At 45.5% G+C, this 21,690-nt stretch overlaps 2 protein-coding genes and 1 long non-coding RNA gene across 9 annotated transcripts in view; 1 reads left to right on the plus strand and 2 right to left on the minus strand.

Annotated features, from left to right (window-relative positions):
• Positions 1-15,123, plus strand: part of BCAR3 (BCAR3 adaptor protein, NSP family member) — a 77,999-nt gene extending 62,876 nt beyond the window's left edge. For all 4 annotated transcript variants that reach the window (XM_081916023.1, XM_081916022.1, XM_081916025.1 and 1 more), the window contains 6 exons: positions 985-1,616; positions 6,796-6,911; positions 9,240-9,411; positions 11,003-11,114; positions 11,728-11,940; positions 14,188-15,123. In XM_081916023.1, the coding sequence (XP_081772149.1) occupies positions 985-1,616; positions 6,796-6,911; positions 9,240-9,411; positions 11,003-11,114; positions 11,728-11,940; positions 14,188-14,366 (1,424 nt within the window). In that variant the 3' untranslated portion in view covers positions 14,367-15,123. The remainder of the gene's footprint in view (positions 1-984; positions 1,617-6,795; positions 6,912-9,239; positions 9,412-11,002; positions 11,115-11,727; positions 11,941-14,187) is intronic.
• LOC309372474 lies at positions 14,569-17,519 on the minus strand. The gene is made up of 2 exons (XR_014169520.1): positions 17,222-17,519; positions 14,569-15,321 (listed from the first exon to the last, which is right to left on the minus strand). It is a non-coding gene; the product is annotated as an uncharacterized lncRNA (long non-coding RNA).
• Positions 17,520-17,584: 65 nt separating this feature from the next.
• FNBP1L (formin binding protein 1 like) overlaps positions 17,585-21,690 on the minus strand; it is a 73,707-nt gene continuing 69,601 nt past the window's right edge. For 3 of the 4 annotated variants that reach the window (XM_081916058.1, XM_081916055.1, XM_081916057.1), the window contains one exon: positions 20,999-21,618. In XM_081916058.1, the coding sequence (XP_081772184.1) occupies positions 21,440-21,618 (179 nt within the window). In that variant the 3' untranslated portion in view covers positions 20,999-21,439. Of the gene's footprint in view, positions 19,952-20,998; positions 21,619-21,690 lie in introns of those variants that run through there. The other variant, XM_081916056.1, reaches the window with a different exon arrangement.

Here is a 21,690-nt window from a genome sequence, read left to right on the forward strand (position 1 = left end):
AGGAGGACCTGTATATTGGTGGAGCTTTACGCTTCACTGTCTCTAAACTATGCATCTTAAGTATGTGGCATTGGGAGGAATGCAAGGCATCCCAAATATATTGTTTGGTTTGTAACTATGGTATGTGTATTTGTGTTAACTGCCCTGTAATCCTCAGATGAAGGGTGGGATAGAAAAACAAACAAACAAACAAATACTTTAACCAAGGAAATAATGAGTGCACAGAATTGGCTCCAGGGGTGACATATTCATTATGTTCAGATATGAAAAGTCCAGCATGGAAATGATGCCTTTGTGCAAGAGTGCAGCACTTGCCTGAAGAGCTAGACCTGCTTGGCTTGACAGAACCCTATTTCTTTCTCTCTGAACCCTCCTGCCTCTCCAGACAAGGGCGTACCTAGGGTTTTGCCCAGTTGCCAAGGGCACAGGCCCAGAGGGGTGCAAAAATCATGCCTTTCCACTCTGGCTCTGCTCCTCTAGTAAGGGCACAAGGGAGTCTAGTATGCCTCTCTGTTCAGCTCCAGGACATTACAGAGAATGACTGGTTTGTGCATCCCTCCCTCCCTCTGTGCTCTTCAGGGGACTCCAGATCTTGAATGTGAGTACGTTGCAGTGCACAGAAGAGGAGGCAAGATGGGCCTGGGGGCTGCATGCGCCACCCTTCAAAAACCAGCCAGTAATTTGTTGAGTGAACACTTTCACAAGGCCACTTCAGTGTGTGAAAACCTGATAGGGGTAGATTGCTTTGTAATACCCTTTTGTGTGAGTGACTCCTGAGGTCAGCCACACTTGTGGCCTTTCAACACCTCGCTCACCCATCACCTGTGCAATGACTGTGATGGGAAGGAAAGCCTGCCATTTCTTGCCAAGGCATGTGACTCTAGATTTTGGAAGTCTTCTTCCTTCTCTGTCTCCCTGGCAAGCGCTGCTCCCTTGCCGTTTGATACCTCCTAACCTGTGTTGCCTCCTCCTTTTAACTTCCAGGTTCAAGGTACCCATCTCAGGGAACTGAAGTTGAAACCAGCCCTTGTCCAAAGTCGCCAGCATTCAGGACAGGCAGTGAGCCTGCACTGAGCCCTCAGATGTTCCGGAGAGCTGCCTCTGAGTTGCAGCTCATCGATGCTCTCAGGGGTTCTGACAGCCAGCTGTACCCCAGGCCTCCGCCCAAGCCCAGCAAAGTCCCCTTTCTGAGGCCACCGCACGGTTCGGAGGCCCTGTATTGTGAATTGAATGCAGCGTTTCCCACAGACTGCGGGGTGACAAAGCAACCTTTATGCCAGAAGGACAGCTTTGTAGAGCATCTGGCAACGAGGGAGAATGGGACACATTCATCCAGGCATTCCAAAAGGAGCTACTTGATCCTGGGCGACAATGATTCTTTGCTGAGCGATGCAGACCCACTCGTGGCCCAGACGGAGATGTGCAAAGAGAGCAACGTCTTTGTCGCGCCTGTTCTTGAGATGTTCTCCAGTTTCAGGCCTAACGATTTCGAGTCCAAGCTCCTTCCCTCGGAAAACAAGCCCTTGGAGACAACCATGCTGAAAAGGGTGAAGGAGCTGTTCACAAACAACAGTGCAAAGAGAATTGCTCTGCATATGCTTAAAATGGACTGCAAGGTAAACTGTTTCTTTAAAAAAAAGTAGTAGTAGTAGAAGTGTATTGGCCTGAATATAAGCCACACTTTCCCCCCAAAATTTGGGCCATAAAAAGTTAAAGTGCAGCTTATATTCGTGACCTTAATGCACAGCTCCGCCCCCCCTGGAAGCAGCGCGCCGCCTGCCCACCGCTCCCAAGCCTCCCCCAGCCACCTAAGGAAGGGGGAAGGGGGCAGGGCACTGGCAAAGCTGCACAGCTCCCCCCTCCCACAGAGCACTCCAGGAGTGCAGGGCAGTGGTTTGCCGCCTACCCGCCACTCCCAAGCCTCCCCCAGCACTGGCTTGGAGAGGTAGTGCCAGGAGGCAGGCCGCACCCGCAAATAAGCCTTGAATTTTAAATGTGTGTCTTATTTGCAGGTGCATCTTATATTCTGGCCAATACAGTAAATAAGGCTAAAGGGAAGTGTCCTTTCAACAGTAATAGCCATTTTAGATCAGACTAGGAGTTTGTCTAAACTAGTAACCTAGGAAAAGGGCATTTCATTGTGGTGGATCCTTAATGACAAGGAGCCAATCCACACCATACATTTAAAGTACATCCAGTGCACATGACCCCCCCAAAAAAAAGAATCATGGGAACTGTAGTTTGTTAAGGGTGCTGGGTGTAATAGCTCTGAGGGGGAACTACAGTTCCCAAGATTCTCTTGTGCTTTACATGTGTACAGTATGTTCTTTAAAAATTTTGTGTTGGTGGTTCCACTGCTTGCTGCCGCATTTTGGACCAGTGGCAAGTTTTCAAATGCATAACACGTTCATTGCAGTAATCCAACGCAGACCCTAACACAAGCAGGACAGTGTGGCAGGTGAGGGTTCATGCAGCCTGTGCACCAACTCATGTCTGGAGAAAGGCATTTTTTGAGCCACAAAATACATGGTGCTTGATTTCTGCTTCTGCACGCTCAATGCAGAACAGCATAATGCTCCAGGTCCGACTTATCAGCCAGAACAGTGTAGCCTCAATCAAATCATAGCAGTTAGAGGGGCAGAAGGGAGCTGCCCCTCTGAGCTCAGCTGGTTGGAGCCGTTGATGATTTGACTGTGGCTGCATTCATATATGGACAGATCAAGGCTAGTGCTTTCTGGCACGTTACTTGCCCAGAAGGAATTGTGACTGTCGGGAAGTGGATTCACTATATAAAAACTCTTCTTTCTGGTTGAGTAACTGACTGCAAGTCTGCACAAGAGGAGTACTACCATATTGTTTGCTTGGGGTGAGGTGGTGGGAATCTCAACGTTGTCTGATGAAACTTAAAGGATTTTTGGTCTTGAGAGAAGGGCTTGGGTTAGATGGCTGTGTTTCTGTGAAAGGAGACAGCAGTCGTGCTAATCAGCAGAGCTCCAGGAAATAGTTTTGTGCATTGTAGCAGCAGAAGAGGCTGCAAGAGCTAGAGAGGAATGCTCATTTATTGTAGGAGTATTGATCTCACCTGAGTTTTGGTAAAAGCCCAAATCACTTTCGATTCCCCGTGTATCTGTCCCAGGATGCAGCCAGCCAGCTAATAACTACATAGACTCCACTGCAGCTGGATCCAAGATTCCTGGCATGCTAATTCTGCCCTCTAGCGGAGCTGTCTTTGAAATAAGTGAAACTACAGTATCTGTGTTTGTAGCAACAAAGAATTTAGATCCTCCTGGCAATTGTTTGGGGTATACTTGGGAGTAGCTCTCGAGTTTGCCAATTTAAGCAGCAGGATTTTGCAGAGGGCAGGATTCCTTGTGATACCACTAGGAATGCCACAACAAGTCTAGATTTTTTTTTTAAAAAAAATGAGATATGATAGCAATCTTCAAATATCTAAAGGGCTGTTACATGGAAGATGGAGCAGGCTTGCTTTCCCCTGCTCTGCAGGGTATGGCCTGAACCAATGGATTCAAGTTATAAGAAAGGAGACTCTAACAGGAGATGGTGGACTTCCCTTCCTTGGAGGAGGTTTTTAAGCAGAGGTTGGATGGCTATCTGTCATGGGTTCTTTAGTTGATATCCCTGCATTGCAGGGGGTTGGACTAGATGATCCTTGGGATCCCTCTCAACTCTACAATTCTGTGATTCTATGGGCTGGTCACGTTGCATACTGCAAGAGCCATGCTGACGAATGCTTATCCAAATGTACTGGCAGGGTGGGAAGACATACAAGTACCTCTTCTAGGTTTTGTTTCACGTTTAGAGGCAACAGTTGGATGGTGAGCTTGCTTTATGGAAACACCCTAAGTTAATGGGATAAGCTTTGTTTTTATTTGGGAGATGGGGATTAAAAGCAGTCTTTTGTGCTGCAGCACATCTTCCTCGCTCACTTTCTGTGAGAATGACCCCTTACTTCGAATCCCTGCTTGATACCACCCAGGTGTCAAACGGCATTATCTACACACAGCTTCACAGCGTTATCTCCCCTCTTGCTGTCATCGGTTCAGTGACACTCCTTTGAATGCTTCCCCCTAAAGCTATTACAGGCTTGTTAGAATCAACAGCTTCTTCGAGGATTCTGTAAATCAAGTTGGCATCAGCTGCAGTCCATTGCACCAAGAGGGACGGTGAGGACCTTTCCGGCACTCTCCTCATTACTTAGAGCACTCCACTCTGAGAGCTTAATCTATATTTATGTTCAGTTTAAACCGGGCACTAGAGGAATTGCCTGTCTCCTGACATTGCATTTGCCCCGGTCACAGGAGGGTCTCCAGATGAGATTGGTTAAGCCAAGTAGCATTTGGGGCCCGTTATTAGAGAGAGGGAGGATAATATTACTAATGACACTTAGTGCCACCTGCCTGCAGCCCAGAGGGGCTAGAGGTCCCTAATGAGGATGAGGCTGGATACTTCGACGGTGCTGTAAAATATGATGGCCATTATGACTCATCAAAGATTTCTGGCGGATGTTGTAAAATGTGCCAGATGCTTCTCTTGTCTTATCTGTTGGTGATAAAGCTGGCAATGCTGTCACAGGCCTGCTGCTGAAACATATCTCCTGGTGATGATCTTGGGGAAGGGGGTGAATGGCTAACCCAGACGATCTCACACAGGACCTCACTTATGCACAAGTGACTTCAAATCACAGTAACATGGTGGTCACCAAGGAAGAGACAATTGTGCATACACCTCTTTACAGTGGTACCTCGGGTTAAGAGCTAATGGGGCCTGCCGCCGCCGCCGCCGCCACCACGTGATTTCTATTCTCATCTTCTCATCTTGAAGCAAAGTACTTAACCTGAGGTACTATTTCTGGGTTAGCGGAGTCTGTAACCTGAAGTGTCTGTAACCTGAGGTACCACTGTATTTCACCGGCATGCCCCTTTTGTTAGCAGCGAGGGTCATGTCACCTCCAACTGATGCGGGTTGAATGGGTGGGGTTGCATTTGTGTATAACATGGCTCCTATTAGCAGAAACCCTCTGCCTTTCGGGACATCATTGTGAGAAGAAAAAGCTAAGGAGTAAACCCTAAATAAATCCGGAGTGGAGTCCCTCAGGCAGTTGGGTGGCACCTTGTACACCTCCTTCTGGCAACTCCTGCAGTCAATCTGGTGCCAAAACATTTTGCTCTGCTTTCCTTTGGACCACATCAGTGAGGCTGAGAGGGAGGACTTGTTTGGGCAGCCCAGGACTTCCATATGCATTGCCCTGGAGAGGTCATTTTGGTGCTGGTAACGCAGCAGCTATGAGGTCTCTGCATCCACAGCAGGTGCTGTGATTCTCTAGGGGTTTGACTTTACCCCTGGAGGCGCACTCCATTGTCTTTTGAGACCAGTGGATAGCAACAATTAGCAGAAGGGTTAGAAAAATGCAGGAAGGAGGTGAATTTGAAGCAGTTTATTGAAAGGCCCAAGTGCTTTTCAAAGCGGTTGACTTGTGGGCAACAGTTTAATCAAGACAGCCGCCAGCAGCCAAACCCAGTTCCTTAGGGGTTTGTTTAGCCCTGAAGAAGAGCTGTCTGACTTAAAACACGTCAGGCCTTAATAAACCGCTTTAAATTCACCTTTGCTTTGCTTCATGTCATTTAGTGCAACAAATGTGCTGTGTTCCTGTGCGGGAGGTTAAACAAATCCTAACAAACATAGATTGATCTCTTGATTGGATCACCTTTCCACTGGTAAGCCTAGAGATTGCTGCCTTTCTGTTTGGGCTTTTTCTCTGCCTCCCTCTCCACCTGCAGTTAGGGTAAATGAGAAGGCCATGCCACTGTTTCTTATGCTTGTAACCCACCTTCCATGATGAAACTTAGGATCTCACACAGAGGGCTCTCTGGTAGAACCTCTGTAGCTTCAACAAGGCCAGCCCTTGGGATGTTTGATAACACCCCATTGCGTGCCTTTCCCTATACCATGTCCTGGGACTGCCTGCTAGGATTAAGCTGTGCTCAAATGGACAATTTTTGTTGATTACTTTTTCCCAACACAGCTGAAACAAACCTATAGCTTAAACTGTATGCAGTAGAAATCTATAAACTTCAGAGTATATTTGCTTGGCTTTTTAAAAAGTTTCTAATTCAACTAGAGAAACAGTCTTGACATTTGCAAAAATTCATTGCAAAAAGAATTAAGTGTTAAGATGCGAAAGGAACTGTGAGCTCGGTAACCGTTCCACCCAAGCGAGGATCATGGAAGGAAACCTCAGTGGAATTCTGCTATGGGGAACAGTGCTTGAGGTTCATGGTGGGCTGCAGTGGAATGAGGAATGGCAAGGAAAGGGGAGCTTGGGGGTTTGCCAGCTGACTGGGGGTGGGGAGGAGCAGGGAAACTGACCTGCTCTTTTGTTGCTTCAAAAGTACCCATGTGTAGAAATCAACAGGTGAACCCTTTCACAGTGTGGAGGCAAGCGTCACCATCTGATAAAAGCAGCTATTAAAAGCACAGCTGCAGTTGCAGGCTGAAAAGTTGGCAACCCTAGCAGGAGCTCTGTATAACCGACACTGGATCCCCATGAAGCGTTTGAACGGAACAATCGTGTGTCCCTTGGAGAGAGAAGCTGCTTTACGTTTTATGAATTGCTTGAGCAAGCTGGCAGCCTTGGGATGGTAGCTGCTCTGGCATGTAAAGCAGCAAGGCGCAACTGGGGCTGCTGAGGGTTTTCAGCATAAATGTTGGTTAATGTTCAGGCTGCCTTGTCTCCACCCTGACTCATTCCGTACGCACTCTTGCTGCACTTGACAGGTTGCTAGGATACTGGAGGTCTCCGAAGAGATGAGGAGAATCATGGGAGTGAATTCAGGCCTGGAACTTATTACGCTGCCGTATGGACACCAACTGCGCCTCGACATAATTGAAAGGTAAACGCTGTTATTGCTACCTTACAAGTTTCCTTCCCCTTGTAGGCTCTGCGGAAAATATCAGGCTGCCGAGGAAAATTGTCAGGGGTTCATTGTTCTCTGTAAAAAAAGTATTTGTCAGTTCTGCCTTTCCTCCCACTATTTATCTATTATGGCATGGATTCCTAATGGATGACATACTAATAGATTCCCAGTGATAGGGTGTGATTTGGGTGGGCTGCTGAGAGGCTAAGCACCTTTTACAAAATGACTATCCAAGGATTGAACCTATTATTATTATTATTATTATTATTATTATTATTATTTTATTATTATTTTATTATTATTATATTTTTAAAGGCTCCTGAGCACGGTTACATCATGGTGGGTTGGGAAGCATTTAATCACGAGCCGTGAGCAGGTTTTTGTAAATAAACCATGATATCAAGGGAAGTATTTTTTTTTTTAATGGAAGATATTCTTAAGCAGGAAATAAGTCCAAAAAGATCTGTAGCACGACCTGAAAAACTAAATGCGTTATGTTCCCACATGTCGCCAACACAGATAATCCCAGGAATCTTAAGTGCAAAGCATCTCTTCAGGGACTCTGAAAGCCTCCTTTGAGGCCTACAAAATAATACCTTGTCTGCATTCAAAGCCACCAGGCCGCCCCTCCTCTTCAAAAAGTTGCAAGCAGTGGTTTAGAGCTTTTAGCCAACCATGTGGTTGCCATGGTTTCCTGCTCAGACCCATTGCACAGAATGGTCTGACTGGCAAATAGCTCCTCCTGCTCCTCTTGCCAAGCAACGAGATGACCCACTTCTGTGCTTTTGTCACAGACATCTTCAAATTGCTTTGCCAGTCTTGGCACCTCTGCTGCCAGCATGGGGGCTGGCAAGTTCTTTCCTCCCAGGCCCTTCCAACTGGGCTGGCATTCTTTTGTTGGCCTGTCATGCCTGGTCACAGGCATTACTGTCTCCCCTTCCCCTTTCTTCTTCCTTGAAAGGGAGGGTAGCTACGATGAGAGTATTGTCAAAATGATCGTTAGGCGTTGAGAGAATTCACTCTGAATGTTCTCAAACTCACTGCTGGAGCTTGCTTAAATAACCCCAAAGATTTTGAAAAGCGGCCAATTAGGTTGATGATTGGCTAGTTTCCATAGTGAAACAATGGCTATGTTCTCACATCATGGTTAACCATAGATAATGGCTTATTGTAAACATGGAAAGGGCTCCCACTGCACTCCTTTCCTAGTGCAAACAAGAGTTAACAAACCATGATTCCTGCATTGGCATGCTTCAAACAAACCATAGAGTAAAGCCAATCTTGGATTGATTGAGTGGAACAGATGACAATTCCGATTTTGGATGTAAATCTAAGCCCAGGGATCATGGTTTGCTGCATGCACAAAGAAATGAGCTAAGAGGGAGCCATCTCCACATTTATAATAAACCATTAATTAAGCCAATCAAAGCTGGCAGATAGATTATTCTGGTGTGATCCTTCTAAATGAAAATAGAGATTTGTCATGCTGTGGTAGATTGATAGAAATGTATTGTAACAATATTTGCAATTTTTATTCACTTAATTGACTTAAATATTTTGATCGGCTAAATGATTAATTGGACAGTTTATTTTGGGGACCAGTAAGAAGAAAAGTATCGGGACGCAGGTGGCGCTGTGGGTTAAAGCCTCAGCGCCTAGGACTTGCCGATCGAAAGGTCGGCGGTTCGAATCCCTGTGGCGGGGTGCGCTCCCGCTGCTCGGTCCCAGCGCCTGCCAACCTAGCAGTTCGAAAGCACCTCCGGGTGCAAGTAGATAAATAGGGACCGCTTACCAGCGGGAAGGTAAACGGCGTTTCCGTGTGCGGCTCTGGCTCGCCAGAGCAGCGATGTCACGCTGGCCACGTGACCCGGAAGTGTCTCCGGACAGCGCTGGCCCCTGGCCTCTTAAGTGAGATGGGCGCACAACCCCAGAGTCTGGCAAGACTGGCCCGTACGGGCAGGGGTACCTTTACCTTTACCTTTTAAGAAGAAAAGCATTTTTAAAGCCATAAAAACAATAATTTTAAAAATTCATCCTATATCCACAGACACATTTTCAGAAACGTTCCTCAGGAAAGAAGGAACTTTCTAAGAAAGTGCCTGCTTGCGAGTGTGGTGTGCAACCTCTAAGAACAGGGAGCACTTGTTTTCTTCAGATCTCCTGCTTTATTATAAATAAATGCATGCTTCATGACGTCACCACAGTACTTTAAGGTCATATTCGTGCTTGGATTCAGTTCCACGGGCAGCTTGAAATCTCATGGCTCTCCTGATAAGACTGTTTCTGATTTCTTTTCCCCTTTAGACACAACACCTTGGCAATAGGGATAGCAGTTGATATTCTCGGCTGCACAGGAAACTTGGAAGAACGAGTTGCAACGTTAAACAGGATCATCCAGGTTGCTGTGGAACTCAAAGACTCCATGGGGGATCTGTATGCATTTTCAGCTATAATGAAAGCTCTGGAAATGCCTCAGGTAAAAGGAATTCCCCATATTAAACTATTTAACATGCAGTCTTAAGGTGTGGGGAAAGAGGAACTGCCTTTTGTGCCTTTTGGATAAGGTTCTGGCATTCTTCTGTTCATTTCCTGTTTTGGAATACCCAACTCTCCTCCTCCCAACACCCTGGCTTGACCAAAGAGGTTTCTCCAACATTGGCTCTTCCTCTCTGATATTGGATGGGTGGATCCAATCTATCCTATGACTCCTGGGACACCTTGCAGACAGTAAGATTGCACCCACGTGAGGGGTTCACACACAAAACTAAGCCATTGTTTATTAAATCACAGCTTAGCATTATGTCTGAACCCATCGCACCAACTTAACTATCGTCTACTAACTGTGGTTTAAGTTCACTCATTAACCAAGGTTCATAGTTGGCTCACTAACCTTAATAAGTAGCATGTAAGCCTGGATTTCCTCAACTATAATTAAGAAGCCTTTTCTAGTATAAGGAATTAACTGTAGGCTAAGAGCTACAGACCTGTGAGTGAAGAGCAGCAAAAAATCCATACTGATTTCAATGCTACTCACTGGTAGGTAAAAATGATCCACAGGGCTGGTAAAAAACACGCCACCTTACTGTCTGGAATGATTCTCCAGATTTAGTCCCATCTTCCCTGATCAAGTGGGGTTGGCCAGTGTTTGCAGTCCTGCGACATTACTGTATTTATGGCTGTCCTCCTTACTGCTAACATTTGTTTGTATCTTTACTAAAACATGCTGAGTAAACCTAGTGCTAGAGGTTGAGCCAGTGTCGAGTAGACTTTACAATTGTAGTTCAGGATGCACAAGGATTCCTAATAGGCGCTAAGAAATATGCTGGGTGATCAGCGATCCACTTCCAGATATGCAAATTCATCATTTATACAGGTATTAGCTTTACTGTATAGCCAAGCTCATTAGATCTTATGGGTAATGCCCATCCACAAGTAAAATGGCAGGCTGGAGGGTTTGTTGAGTTAAACTGCTGACTTGGGAGGGCCCAAGCCTACTGCTAAAAAACAAGTCATTCCAAAGTGTGACAGATTTGCCTATACCCCTTTGTTGGGATCAGATTGGATACCTGGGAAGAACTGTTTTTACAGGGTTTTCCAAACTTGGCTCCGCAGCTGTTTTTGGACTACAGTTCCCATCATCCCTGACCCCTAGTCCTGCTAGCTAGGAATGATGGGAGTTGTAGTCCCAAAACAGCTGGAGGCCAAAATTTGGGAAACCCTGACGATCTGATGAGTAGGTCGGGGGGGGCCCAACCAAGCTTACTGTTAAAAGGGAGTCCTTTGCTGCAGCCCTTCGCTGGGATGAGCTGTTTTTAAACACCTAGCAGGGCTGGTGGCTGGGACGGCTTCAGCTAACAAGCAAATGTTCTAGTCTGCCACTTCATACAGCATGTTAGGGCAGTTCCCCACAGGCAGCTTCTGCTCTCTGAGGATGCAGACTGCACACTTGATGGAACAGCAGCAAAATGTTGCTGATTTGTATGAAATACCCCTTCTTTTAAGTTGCACCATGTTCAATTTTTGTTGTTCAGGGACTGCTTGACAGTTTAGTTATTCTTCCTCTACAGGTCACAAGGTTAGAGCAAACGTGGACCGCTCTGAGGCACTGCTACACACAAACAGCCATTATATATGAGAAGCAGCTAAAGCCGTTCAGCAAAGCCTTGCATGAAGGAAGAGGTAAGTTAGGGCAGCTGCATCACATTTATCACTGTCATCATCAGTGGAGTCTAATCAAGTCCATAGGCCACATCTGTTATTGCATTAATGGAGAGTGCGGGAGAAAGCCCAAGTCCTAAAAGTGATGGTAACGGACAAAATGCATTAGATGTAACCACATCCTGCCTTACTCATGGTTCATTCCTGTTGTGTGGGAAAAATAACTCAGGAAGGAGGGGTATTCTATCATTCCCTGTCACTGAAATGCTTTGAACAAAATAATCCATGTGCAATGCATGAATTAGATCTTCAGGAACAGTGAATAATTTCCACTGAACATCTAATTTGCTTCTCTGGTGATGCAACAAGAAGAAACCTACGGCCAGGTCAACTTTTTTATACACTTGCCAAGCAAAGAGCACAAGTCATGGTTAGGGAGAGAAGGAGGAACCAACGAAAGGGGTTGTATCTGCATCAGGCAGCATTTTGCTTGGGGCGAATTGGTGGTCATATTACAGAACTGCGTAGCCAGCAAATTAATGAAATCCTGCTTGTGTATGACATGAGATAGGCTGGTTCCTCTAGCTAGCAAGGGGGCAGAATGTAAATGTTTTGTTTTTTACCTCCTTTTCAGAGGCAACCTGCGTTCCACAAAATGTTGTCACTGTCCCCCTGCTGATGCCTCTTGTTATGCTTCTGGAGCGCCAGGCTGTTGTGTTTGATGGAATGGACGTGTGGGAGAACACAGACCAAAGCTGCGAAATAATGCTGAAACACTTGGCAACTGCTCGCTTGATAGCGCAGAATGCTGACCTGTACAGCGCAAATGCGGAAAGGATGTTAGCAGGTAGGAGGGGAATGTACTTGCTGCACACTGTTTAATTCCACAGAAATGAGGGGGGAGGGAATCACATTCAGGGTTGTTGAAAACAGGTCTTGTTTCTTAGATCTTCCCTTGCAGAGTGATGTTGCAGGATGGGTATGCATCAAACACAGCTCCTGGTATTTGCAGTCTGCATAAAGTAGCAGCTTTGGTGTACCCATGTCTATACAGTGTTGTAAGCTGGAATCAGCCAAGCCTTGCAAGTTGATTGAACCGAGGAACAAAGTGCCTGCCCTTTTTAGGTACTTGCCATGACTAGTTATATAGCACAACAGCTTCAAATTGGGCCCAAGAAGCTGATGTTTAGGCTTTGTTGTAGGTGATACATCTATGAGAAACATTTCTCATTACCAGGTTTAAAGTATGGTTGGATGAATAGGTTTTTAAGATGGCAAAAGCTTTATGGGATGAGATTGGCAGGTCCAGAACTAGTTTCCTTGTTTATCCAGTTTGGTCACTGGGGGGATGGGAGGCAGCCCTCCACTTTGGGTACCCTCCTCAAAGTGGCTAGTTTTTTTATATGAAGAGCATCTCCTAGGGATGCAGTCATGTGGAAGAACGATAATCTGACCCAGTGGCGTAGCATTGGAGGGGTGTGTGTGGTGGCTGGGGCAGCGGCGGCTCCTTTGCCTTATGGGAAGACTGCAACAGCAGCTTCACTCAGGTGGTATATCGTGGGTGAACTGCCACTGCTCCTGAGTCCAGCTTCACCTGCGATATACAGTGGTGCCCCGCAAGACGAACGCCTCGCAAGACGAAAAACCCGCTAGACGAAAGGGTTTTCCGTTTTGGAGGCGCTTCGCAAAACGAATTTCCCTATGGGCTTGCTTCGCAAGAAGAAAGCCCATAGGGAAATCTCCGGGGACCTCTTTTAAATGCTAGCGGTGGGGAGCAAAGCCTTTCCCCCCCCTCCGGCCTTCAGAAGAGGTCCAGGAAGGCCGGCGGGGGCCAAAAGGCTTTGCTCCCCACCGCCAGCATTTTAAAAGCAGTCCGGGATAGCAGAGAAGTGCTTCTCGCTATCCCGGAGGACTTTTGCCCTCCGTCCGCCTTCAGAAGAGGTCCTGGACCTCTTCTGAAGGCGGGCGGGGGAAAAAGTTTTTGTTCCCCCTGCCTGCCTTCCCGGGTGCTTTTAAATCGCCCCGGGACAGCAGACAGTGGCAGAATTCCTCCGCTGTCCTGGGGCGATTTTAAAATGCTGGGGGACGGCAGCGCTGCCCCCCGCCAGCATTTTAAGATCGCCCCGGACAGCGGAGAAGTCTCCGCTGTCCCGGGGGCTTTTAAAATGCTGGGGGACGGCAGCGAAGCCTTCGCTGCCCCCCCGCCAGCATTTTAAGATCGCCCCGGGACAGCGGAGAAGTCTCCGCTGTCCCGGGGGCTTTTAAAATGCTGGGGGACGGCAGCGAAGCATTCGCTGCCGCCCGCCAGCATTTTAAAATCGCCCCGGGACAGCGGAGAAGTCTCCGCTGTCCCGGGAAGGTAGGCGGGGGGAAGCAAAGACTTTCGCCCCCCGCCGGCCTTCAGAAGAGGTCGGGGGACAGACTGTCCCCGGACCTGGTCTGAAGGCGGTTTCCATAGGAACGCATTAATTGATTTTAATGCATTCCTATGGGAAACCGTGCTTCGCAAGACGAAAAACTTGCAAGACGAAAAGACTTGCGGAACGAATTAATTTTGTCTTGCGAGGCACCACTGTACCACTGAGTGAAACTGCCCTCATCCCAGTAAAGAGGGAGGAACAAGCTGCTTCGGTGAGGCGCCTATACTGCTTGTTCTTCCACTTCTTTAAACTGCTCTGTTGAGGAGCGTGGCTGTCCTTGCCTTACCCAAGCAGTTTTATGGAGCCACCAGCTTGCCCAAGGTGGCAGCTCCGTGAAACTGCTCTGCTGAAAGGTACGTGTGGTGGCTGCTTCCCTTAGCTAAGCAGTTAACGGAGCCTTGTGCAAGCCAGTGGAGAAGCAGGAGAAGGATTGGGTTGCGAAGCTGCTTCCTCACTGGGGCGAAACCGCCTCAGCGATGTCACTCTTGACACCTTGCAGCGCTGTGGTAGGAAAGCAGGGTAAACAACGTGGTTTATCACCAGATCATGATGTTTGCTTCTACAGAGGCTCCTGCATAGAAGAAGCATTGCCAGACTTCTGAGCTGGCCTTTTCAGTCTGTTGCAGTAAAAGGTGCTATTTTACAGTAATTTATTTTCCATTTCCTCCCATCAGGTTTTCAGCCAGATGACGAGATGAATGAGATCTTCAAAACAGAATTTCAGATGAGATTGCTCTGGGGCAGCAAAGGAGCACAAGTTAACCAAAGTGAAAGATACGAGAAATTCAACCAGATCTTAACTGCACTCTCCCGAAAATTAGAACCCCCTTTAGCAAAGCAGATTGAGCAGTGAAATGCTCAATGGACACTCAACTATATAGTTGGTTCAGTTACTTAACTTAAAGAAAATACACTGTAAAACAGGCCTGCATCAAATGTTTGCCTTTCCCTATCCCCTCAGAGTAAGAAGAGGGTGTCTTTTGGGGGGTGGGGAGGAAGTACTTCCTGAAAAGTATTTTCCAGGAATATTTGCATTCCCTGACAGACTTTTTGTTTGGCACATTCTTAAAAACTGTTTCTCCTTACTGGCAGTAGTGATTCCAGCCAAAACAGGGATCACAATGTGAATTCACATGCACGGCCCCTTGAGAAAAAGCGCTTTCTGGGTCATAATCGATAGAGAATTGCTGAAGGGGGTGTGAGAGTACTTGTTGTCAATCGTTTTTGCATACTTTTGCTGTATGCAGTTTCATTTGCAGCACCTTCGGGATTTGTAAATTGCACCATGTGCATTTTTTTTTTTAATTTAGTTGCCTAATAAGATTTGACTACTGATTTACAAAGAAATCATTATTTATTTATTACGGATATCTTTAATTATCTCTCGCTCAACAAAGACACTGTCCTGTTACGTAAAGTATTGCTGACACAGTGGTTTTATTAGAGTATTTTTAGTCTTGCATCAAATAATATTAATAATAAACTGTAATGTAAGTAAGACTAGAAGTTACAGGAATGGCTTTGCAGAAGGTATCAGTTGTATGATATCCCTTAAAATGGATAGGGAAACTTGTACATGTGCTTGTGAATTAAAGCATCTCATGGTGGAAGTGTTTTGTTTTTTGCCTCAGTGAAATGGGAGTGGATAAACTAGAGGGGAACAAGCTGTCCAGAACTGACCTGCTCATCTTTGATCCTGAACTTTCTTCTCTCTCCAACTTCCATCAGTCCCAAGCAGCAAGGGTAGTGTATAAAGGATGGTGGAATTGCTCTCAGCAGCCAGAAACAAAACTAGACACAGCAAGGACCTATCAGGAATGAACATAGACCACTGGTACCAACATGTATGGCAAAAACTGCTCTATTAGAGTTGAACAACAAACTTAAAAATAGCACAGGGACAAGCAAAGGAGGATGCCTTCACCCCAGTCTGGTTCCCCTTAATCACATACACAGGACAGTGACCTATCCCCCTGCAAAATCATACAAATCAATATGACTAATCTGACCCCTCACATATACACAAGCAACACTGCAACCAAGCAAGCTCAGGACCCCCCTAATCTCTCTCAATACCAATGAAAAATTAATAAACAGAGGACCTACCCAAGTGATGCTGACCCAAACCCCTACAACACTAGGCAACAGAACAAAAGACCAGTACCCCCCCACACACTTTTTTCCTCTCAGTCACAAGGTGTCTACAACAAAAGTATTACTAAATGTAAATGAAGTGGTAATGATAAATGTACCCCTGTCTGTTTTGTAACACAAAATCCTTCAAAACTAATTTACAAAATAAAGGGTGCTGGAAGTTGCATCCAGCAGCACCTGGAAGTTCACCACGTCACACAGCATTGTAATTCTGGCCCCCTTCCTTGGCTAAAACTGCTTTTATGTTCAGGAAATCAGCCCTGAGTGCTCACTGGAAGGACAGATCGTGAAGCTGAGGCTCCAGTACTTTGGCCACCTCACGAGAAGAGAAGACTCCCTGGAAAAGACCCTGATGTTGGGAAAGATGGAGGGCACAAGGAGAAGGGGACGACAGAGGATGAGATGGTGGGACAGTGTTCACAAGGCTACCAACATGAGTCTGACCAAACTGCGGGAGGCAGTGGAAGACAGGAGTGCCTGGCATGCTCTGGTCCATGGGGTCATGAAGAGTTGGAGACGACTAAACAACAACTCCTGCCTTGAGAGCCCTCAGTGCCCTCTGTCCACAATTGTTACCACAAATGTATTTCATTACTTATATCATGTAACATTTCTCAGATCCCCTGATGCCTGAATCAAGCCGTCTGCAGAGTATATAGAGAGTATATAGAGAGTAGACAAAGGCTTGGGAGGGAAGGTGACTACTTTGGATTGTGGTACTTCATAAAGCACCAGCTACACTGTTGTTTATTTAAAGTATATACGTTCCCTCCTTGTAAAGTATCCGGGAACTATACAGGCAAAAACATTCTCTCCCTGCAACCAGTTTGTCCAACAATGGCTCAAAGAAAAAACACCCATCTATCTTTCTGCCTGTATGCTGGAAGGCATGGTGGTGACCATGACAGGAATCCCAAAAACAACCAGACTTAATAAAAAAAGGCACTCAATTCTACCATGGCCTGCCAAACTAGCGAAGTTGGGAAATGTGACACTTAAAAAAGAAAGAAGTAAAGCAAAATAATGGCAAGGGTTTTTTTTTTGATAGCTTTCACATTCTAGTGCATTCCTCATTGCTTTCAAGCACATGCCCTGCAATCGTCGCAAGGCATGTCTTAATCTGCAGTTTCCCAGTCAAGAGTCACAAAGCTCTGACACAAGTTTCCACTTCTTTGGCATTAGAAAGCTAAGGAATGAGCACACAAAAGGCCCGCTCTGGATTTTGAAGCCAGCAGAAGACGAAGGAGGCAGCTGCCCAAAGATCTACCAAGGAAAACAGGGCTCAAATGGAGAATGGCTGCTACTCCTTGGCACACATACAGACGGCACTGGTTAAGGGAGAGGGGGCTGGGGAGACACTTGCTCCAAAAACTTTGCAAAGCTCTTTTCTGCATATGTGGAACTGCACAGAAGCTCCAATGACAATGTCCCAGGCTATTCCATCCTCCCGAATTCCCCAACCACCAGCTGCTCCCCCCCCCCCGAATTCTGTACTCCACCCACCTCTGCATACCAGATAAAACAATGCTGCTTATTTGTTATATGGTCACTTACCCAGGCATGCTGAAAGGCTCTGATGTTACTAGAGGTTCTTTGCCCCTCAGCTTGCTCCATCCTCTTAACTCCTTCCTAAAGCATGTGAAGAAATTCAAGTGGAACTAAGTTAAGGGTTATAGAACTGCAAGTTAACCGATCATGTGAAGGACTTGTTCAGGTAACTTGGGGGCTTAGTTTTGGCACCAGGGATTAAACCTGCTTGTCTGAACTGGGCCCGCTAACAGGAAAATGGGGGGGGGGGCTTTGTCCTTCTAACCAAATGAATGCTCTTGCCTTCTTCCAAGCATGAGCATGTGAACATTAAAAAGGGGAGGCACCTAAAGCCACCTATTCCTTCGCCTGCAACAGAAGACAAGGAAATTGTCCGGGCCATGAAAAGGTTGCTTTTAATTCCATGAAAATATTTTCAAGAGAACCACTATTTTTTAACAAAGCATTTAAACATTTAAAAATCAACACGTGCACAAAAGATTAAAAATTACTGGAAAGTTGTAAGACTCAAGACAATTCATCATGTTCAAAATTTCAGCATGATTTTAGCTAACTGTGCAAGTACAAATATTTCCCCCCTCCCTTTAAATGTAATAACCCTCATAAATTCACTGTGCCTTATACCACAGAAAGAATATCTCCTGAGGAAACAAATCCTGTTCCTAGAAAAACAGTAGCATGAAAGAACGGTTATTAGTCCTTTGCTATGAGTTATTTAGTAGAAGCCCATGAGTTCATTAGGCATAATCTACAGAGCTCTTGACTGCAAGTTATATTGAGAACATTTTCTCATTATATTTAACTTTGAAATAATAATATTCTTTTTTAAAAAAACACCACTAGGTTGGTCTTTTAGAAACCCAAAAGCTGAATGACTAATACAATGTAGTTTTGTCAGTAATGAGTAAAGAGGTCACATCATATAAATAACCCTGTTTACAATATCCGAAAAAATCTAACCTTTAGTGTTTAATTCCCCCCCCCCGCCGCCCCTGCAAATACACTATGTCATTTGCGTAATAGTGGCACACTTAATAATAAAAAGAAGAGACCACAATAGTCACACAGATTTAGTTTTACTGGTAGTACAATTCCTAATAACACTGAAAAAAGTTCTAAAGGAATCCAGCACTGCTGTGTCCAAATATTGCTTCACCCCCCCCACCCTACCCCTAGAAAACCGGTTGGTTTGTTTTTAACATTACCACAAACAGCAAAAAAAAGCTGGATCAATGAAGCTTTTAACTTAAATGGTTCCTCCCTCCCTCCCTTCTCCCCATATTCTAAGATTCCCCTATTTATTTTAGATGTAGGGATGATTTCATTAACAGAACTCACAAATGGCAGACAAAACAACGTGGGCAATATGGGGTGTGTGCTGCAGACAACTATATTTACATGTATAAACATTTCTCAAATCTCAAATGTTTACAAGTAAAAGTGCACATAGATCATTACAAAGTATCACTCCAATTTTTCAAATGGTCCTTACAATGAAGCGTCACTTGGAAACAGACTAGCACTGCAGTTAATTAGAAACTGGAGTCTTTCCCCAACCCAACCCTGCCCCGCCAAGTCAAGAAATAAGAGACAATCAAGGAAAGAAAGAAAAAAGGCTCCATAAAAATCCTATTAAAAACATTCATTAGACATAAAATGAAAACGATACATGTGTTTTGCTTCCAATGCATAAAGTTTACAATGCACCATGTATCATGTTGTGGCAGAGGCCCAGAAAGCATCTGCCAAGGCTACCAGCAGCTGTAGTACTGTAGAAAGAGGCAGGAGGTCATTCGGAGCAGAGGCACGGAGCCCTTTGTGGGATACTGAAGTGGTAAGCGTTGGCAATCAACAGATTTAGGCACTCGAGAGTTTTAAGGCAGCATCTGAATGGCAAGCACTTCTGAAAACAGTCGTTTTGTCTTGTGGTGGAAAAAAATCTGTGCTGTTAAATCTCAGGCTTTTCAGTGCTCACAGGTTATTGAGGTGCTGAGGATGGGCTGCTGGGACACGTTCCTTTCCCCCAAATCAAAATGAATGTTAGGTTTTTGCACATCAGTCGCAACACATAAGAAGAACTGGAATGTAATGACGATGGTCATAATGAGAAAAAAAAAGAAAAAGAAAAAGGTAACAATAGCAGCATTAAGTGGAAACTGAAATGAAAAGGAAAACAAACTTTAGTGCTGGAGATAACAGAACTACAGTAAAGTGGGGTTTTGCTACGAATGCAGAAGAGGAGGAAGAGCTATGGAAATACAAAACATTAGGCAGGCAGTCCTGATACGTATCTAGACATGCAGGAGGAGGTTAGGGCGAGAATGGAGGTGGCACAGGCAGAGACCGTGAAGGATGACATGGCTTCAATTCAATGCCAGCTCAAAATGGGCATGGGAAATGAGGCAGCCGAAACAGCCAATAGGCAATGCAACGGGCAGACAGCAAAAGGAGGGCTTTTTCAGAACCACGAAAGGAATGTGTTTTCAGGTGGTTTGGTTCTGCTGAAATGGAGCTGTGGCTTTACTGTAACGATTTTGAATACACAGAGGGATGCTAACATGGTTAGTGAGTCATGTTTGCCTGCATGCCTTCATGCAACTGGCTTTTGCCCATCTTGCTGGGCCTAACTCCCTACCCCCTTCCTTCCCTCGCCCACCCCCCTAAAAATAAAAAAAGCAGCTGCATGTAACCTCCTTCAACATCTCGCCCATTTTCTCAGAAACCCGCTTCAGGAACCTGCAGTCCAAGAGGAAAAAAGAGAACAGAATTACCAGAGGCCTTCAGAGAGAGAAGTGTGCTCATAGAATAAAGTAAAAAATAAAATAACCCCTCTAAATGGTTAGAAAATAAATCCTATGCACAGGTAATGGCACCAAGCCTTTTCAAGCATTCCTATCTTCCAGACAGCAGTTCATCCCGTAGCAAATTAGTGCAACTTTGCTACCAGAATAACTCCCCAGCCCAAGTGAAAATGTACAGGTTATCTAGTGGCGCTTAGAAAATTCTACTTATAGAGGTGCATCAGCAACTATCATCAGAGTCCAGCGATCTATTCCAGGCCCAGGCACTCCAATGTGCACACAGGGATTTTCATTTGAGCAAAGGGGAGCTCATCAGCATCTACCTTCCTTCACATATGAGATATGCTCCTTCTGGTGGACTGAATGGGGTGGTCCACACCGAATTTGTGCACATGAAATTGAGATGCAGCGTTGCCTGGACTCCTGGAACAGATATTTCCCAGGAGAGATGTTTTTTCAGTGTCAGTGCAAGAGAAGAGGAAGTTGCCTTTTACCGACAGAATAGAATCCCAAGGAGAAGGAAGTCATTTCAGCAACCCACGTTACATTCAAAGTTCTTAACAGGTAGGAACGAAGTAAAGAGGGGCAACATCAGAATGCTGCACGCCTGCGGAGTCCCCAGTTACTAGCTATGCACTCCCCCAGCTACCTTCCACATTCATCCTTTGTAGGATGGGAAAGTGCCGCTCGTTGATTTTTGCAAAGTAAAAACTGCAATAATGCGTACGCGACAGGCATGTTTGTAAACGTTAGCAGCAACCTCTTACACCTAAGCAATGGCTTGTACATTCGCAGCAGAAACGGTTTCTTTGTTTTCTGAACTGCACCTCATTGCACTGGATTGTCAGCCGTTTTCCATGCACAATGCAGAACAGGGCAAGAGAACAAGGAAGAAAGGCTTGCATTCAGAAAAGCAAAAGCAGATCTGCTTGCCCACTTTATTTGCAGCAGGGCCATTTTCACTGCTGAGTATTGGAAAATGTTTTGGGTTTTTTTGGGGGGGGTGGATTTGGGAAGGGGGCAGGGGTTGGCTAATGGACTGTATACACTGATGCCATGGAAATAATAGTAATAGTGATCAATTTTTTAAAAAACATTTAAGCCAGTAAAAAGTTTTCCTCCCCAAAAAATAAACCATCAAAATCACAACAGATTAACCATTGATTGTAGGATAATGCTTAGAAGCCCTGAAGCAGACAGAGGCAGAGAAAGAAGACTTGTGGACATGGCACTGGCCAAGGCTGTGTCAAGAGACTCATTGAAAGGCAGACGTTCTTCCAGCTTCAGTACAGACATCCCCGGACGAGCTCACATGGTGAACAACAGATTGAAAGGCTTCCCGAACGCTCTTAACACTTTCCATCCATCTGTGTGCTTCAGGATTCTTTAAGGAATGTTCATTGTTAAGCCGGCGGGCTGGAGGTTAGATATAGGTTACTGCACCTTTACTGTTCTTCTCTAGAGTTACATCGATGTAGGATGTTGGCACGTATCCTTCTTCTCCGTTCTGCCTCCGGGCTCTAGTCCACCCATCCCCTTTATCTTCCTCTATGATGTACAGAATCTCCCCTTCTTTCATCGCCAGAGTGCCTTCATTGTGACCTAGAAGGAAACGGGGATAAACACATACGCACACAATAAGAAAACCTTCGTCACAGCTCTCGCAGGGTTTAA

This window comes from Podarcis melisellensis (assembly GCF_964234715.1).
Source record: "Podarcis melisellensis genome assembly, chromosome: 6".
NCBI classification, from domain to species: domain Eukaryota; kingdom Metazoa; phylum Chordata; class Lepidosauria; order Squamata; family Lacertidae; genus Podarcis; species Podarcis melisellensis.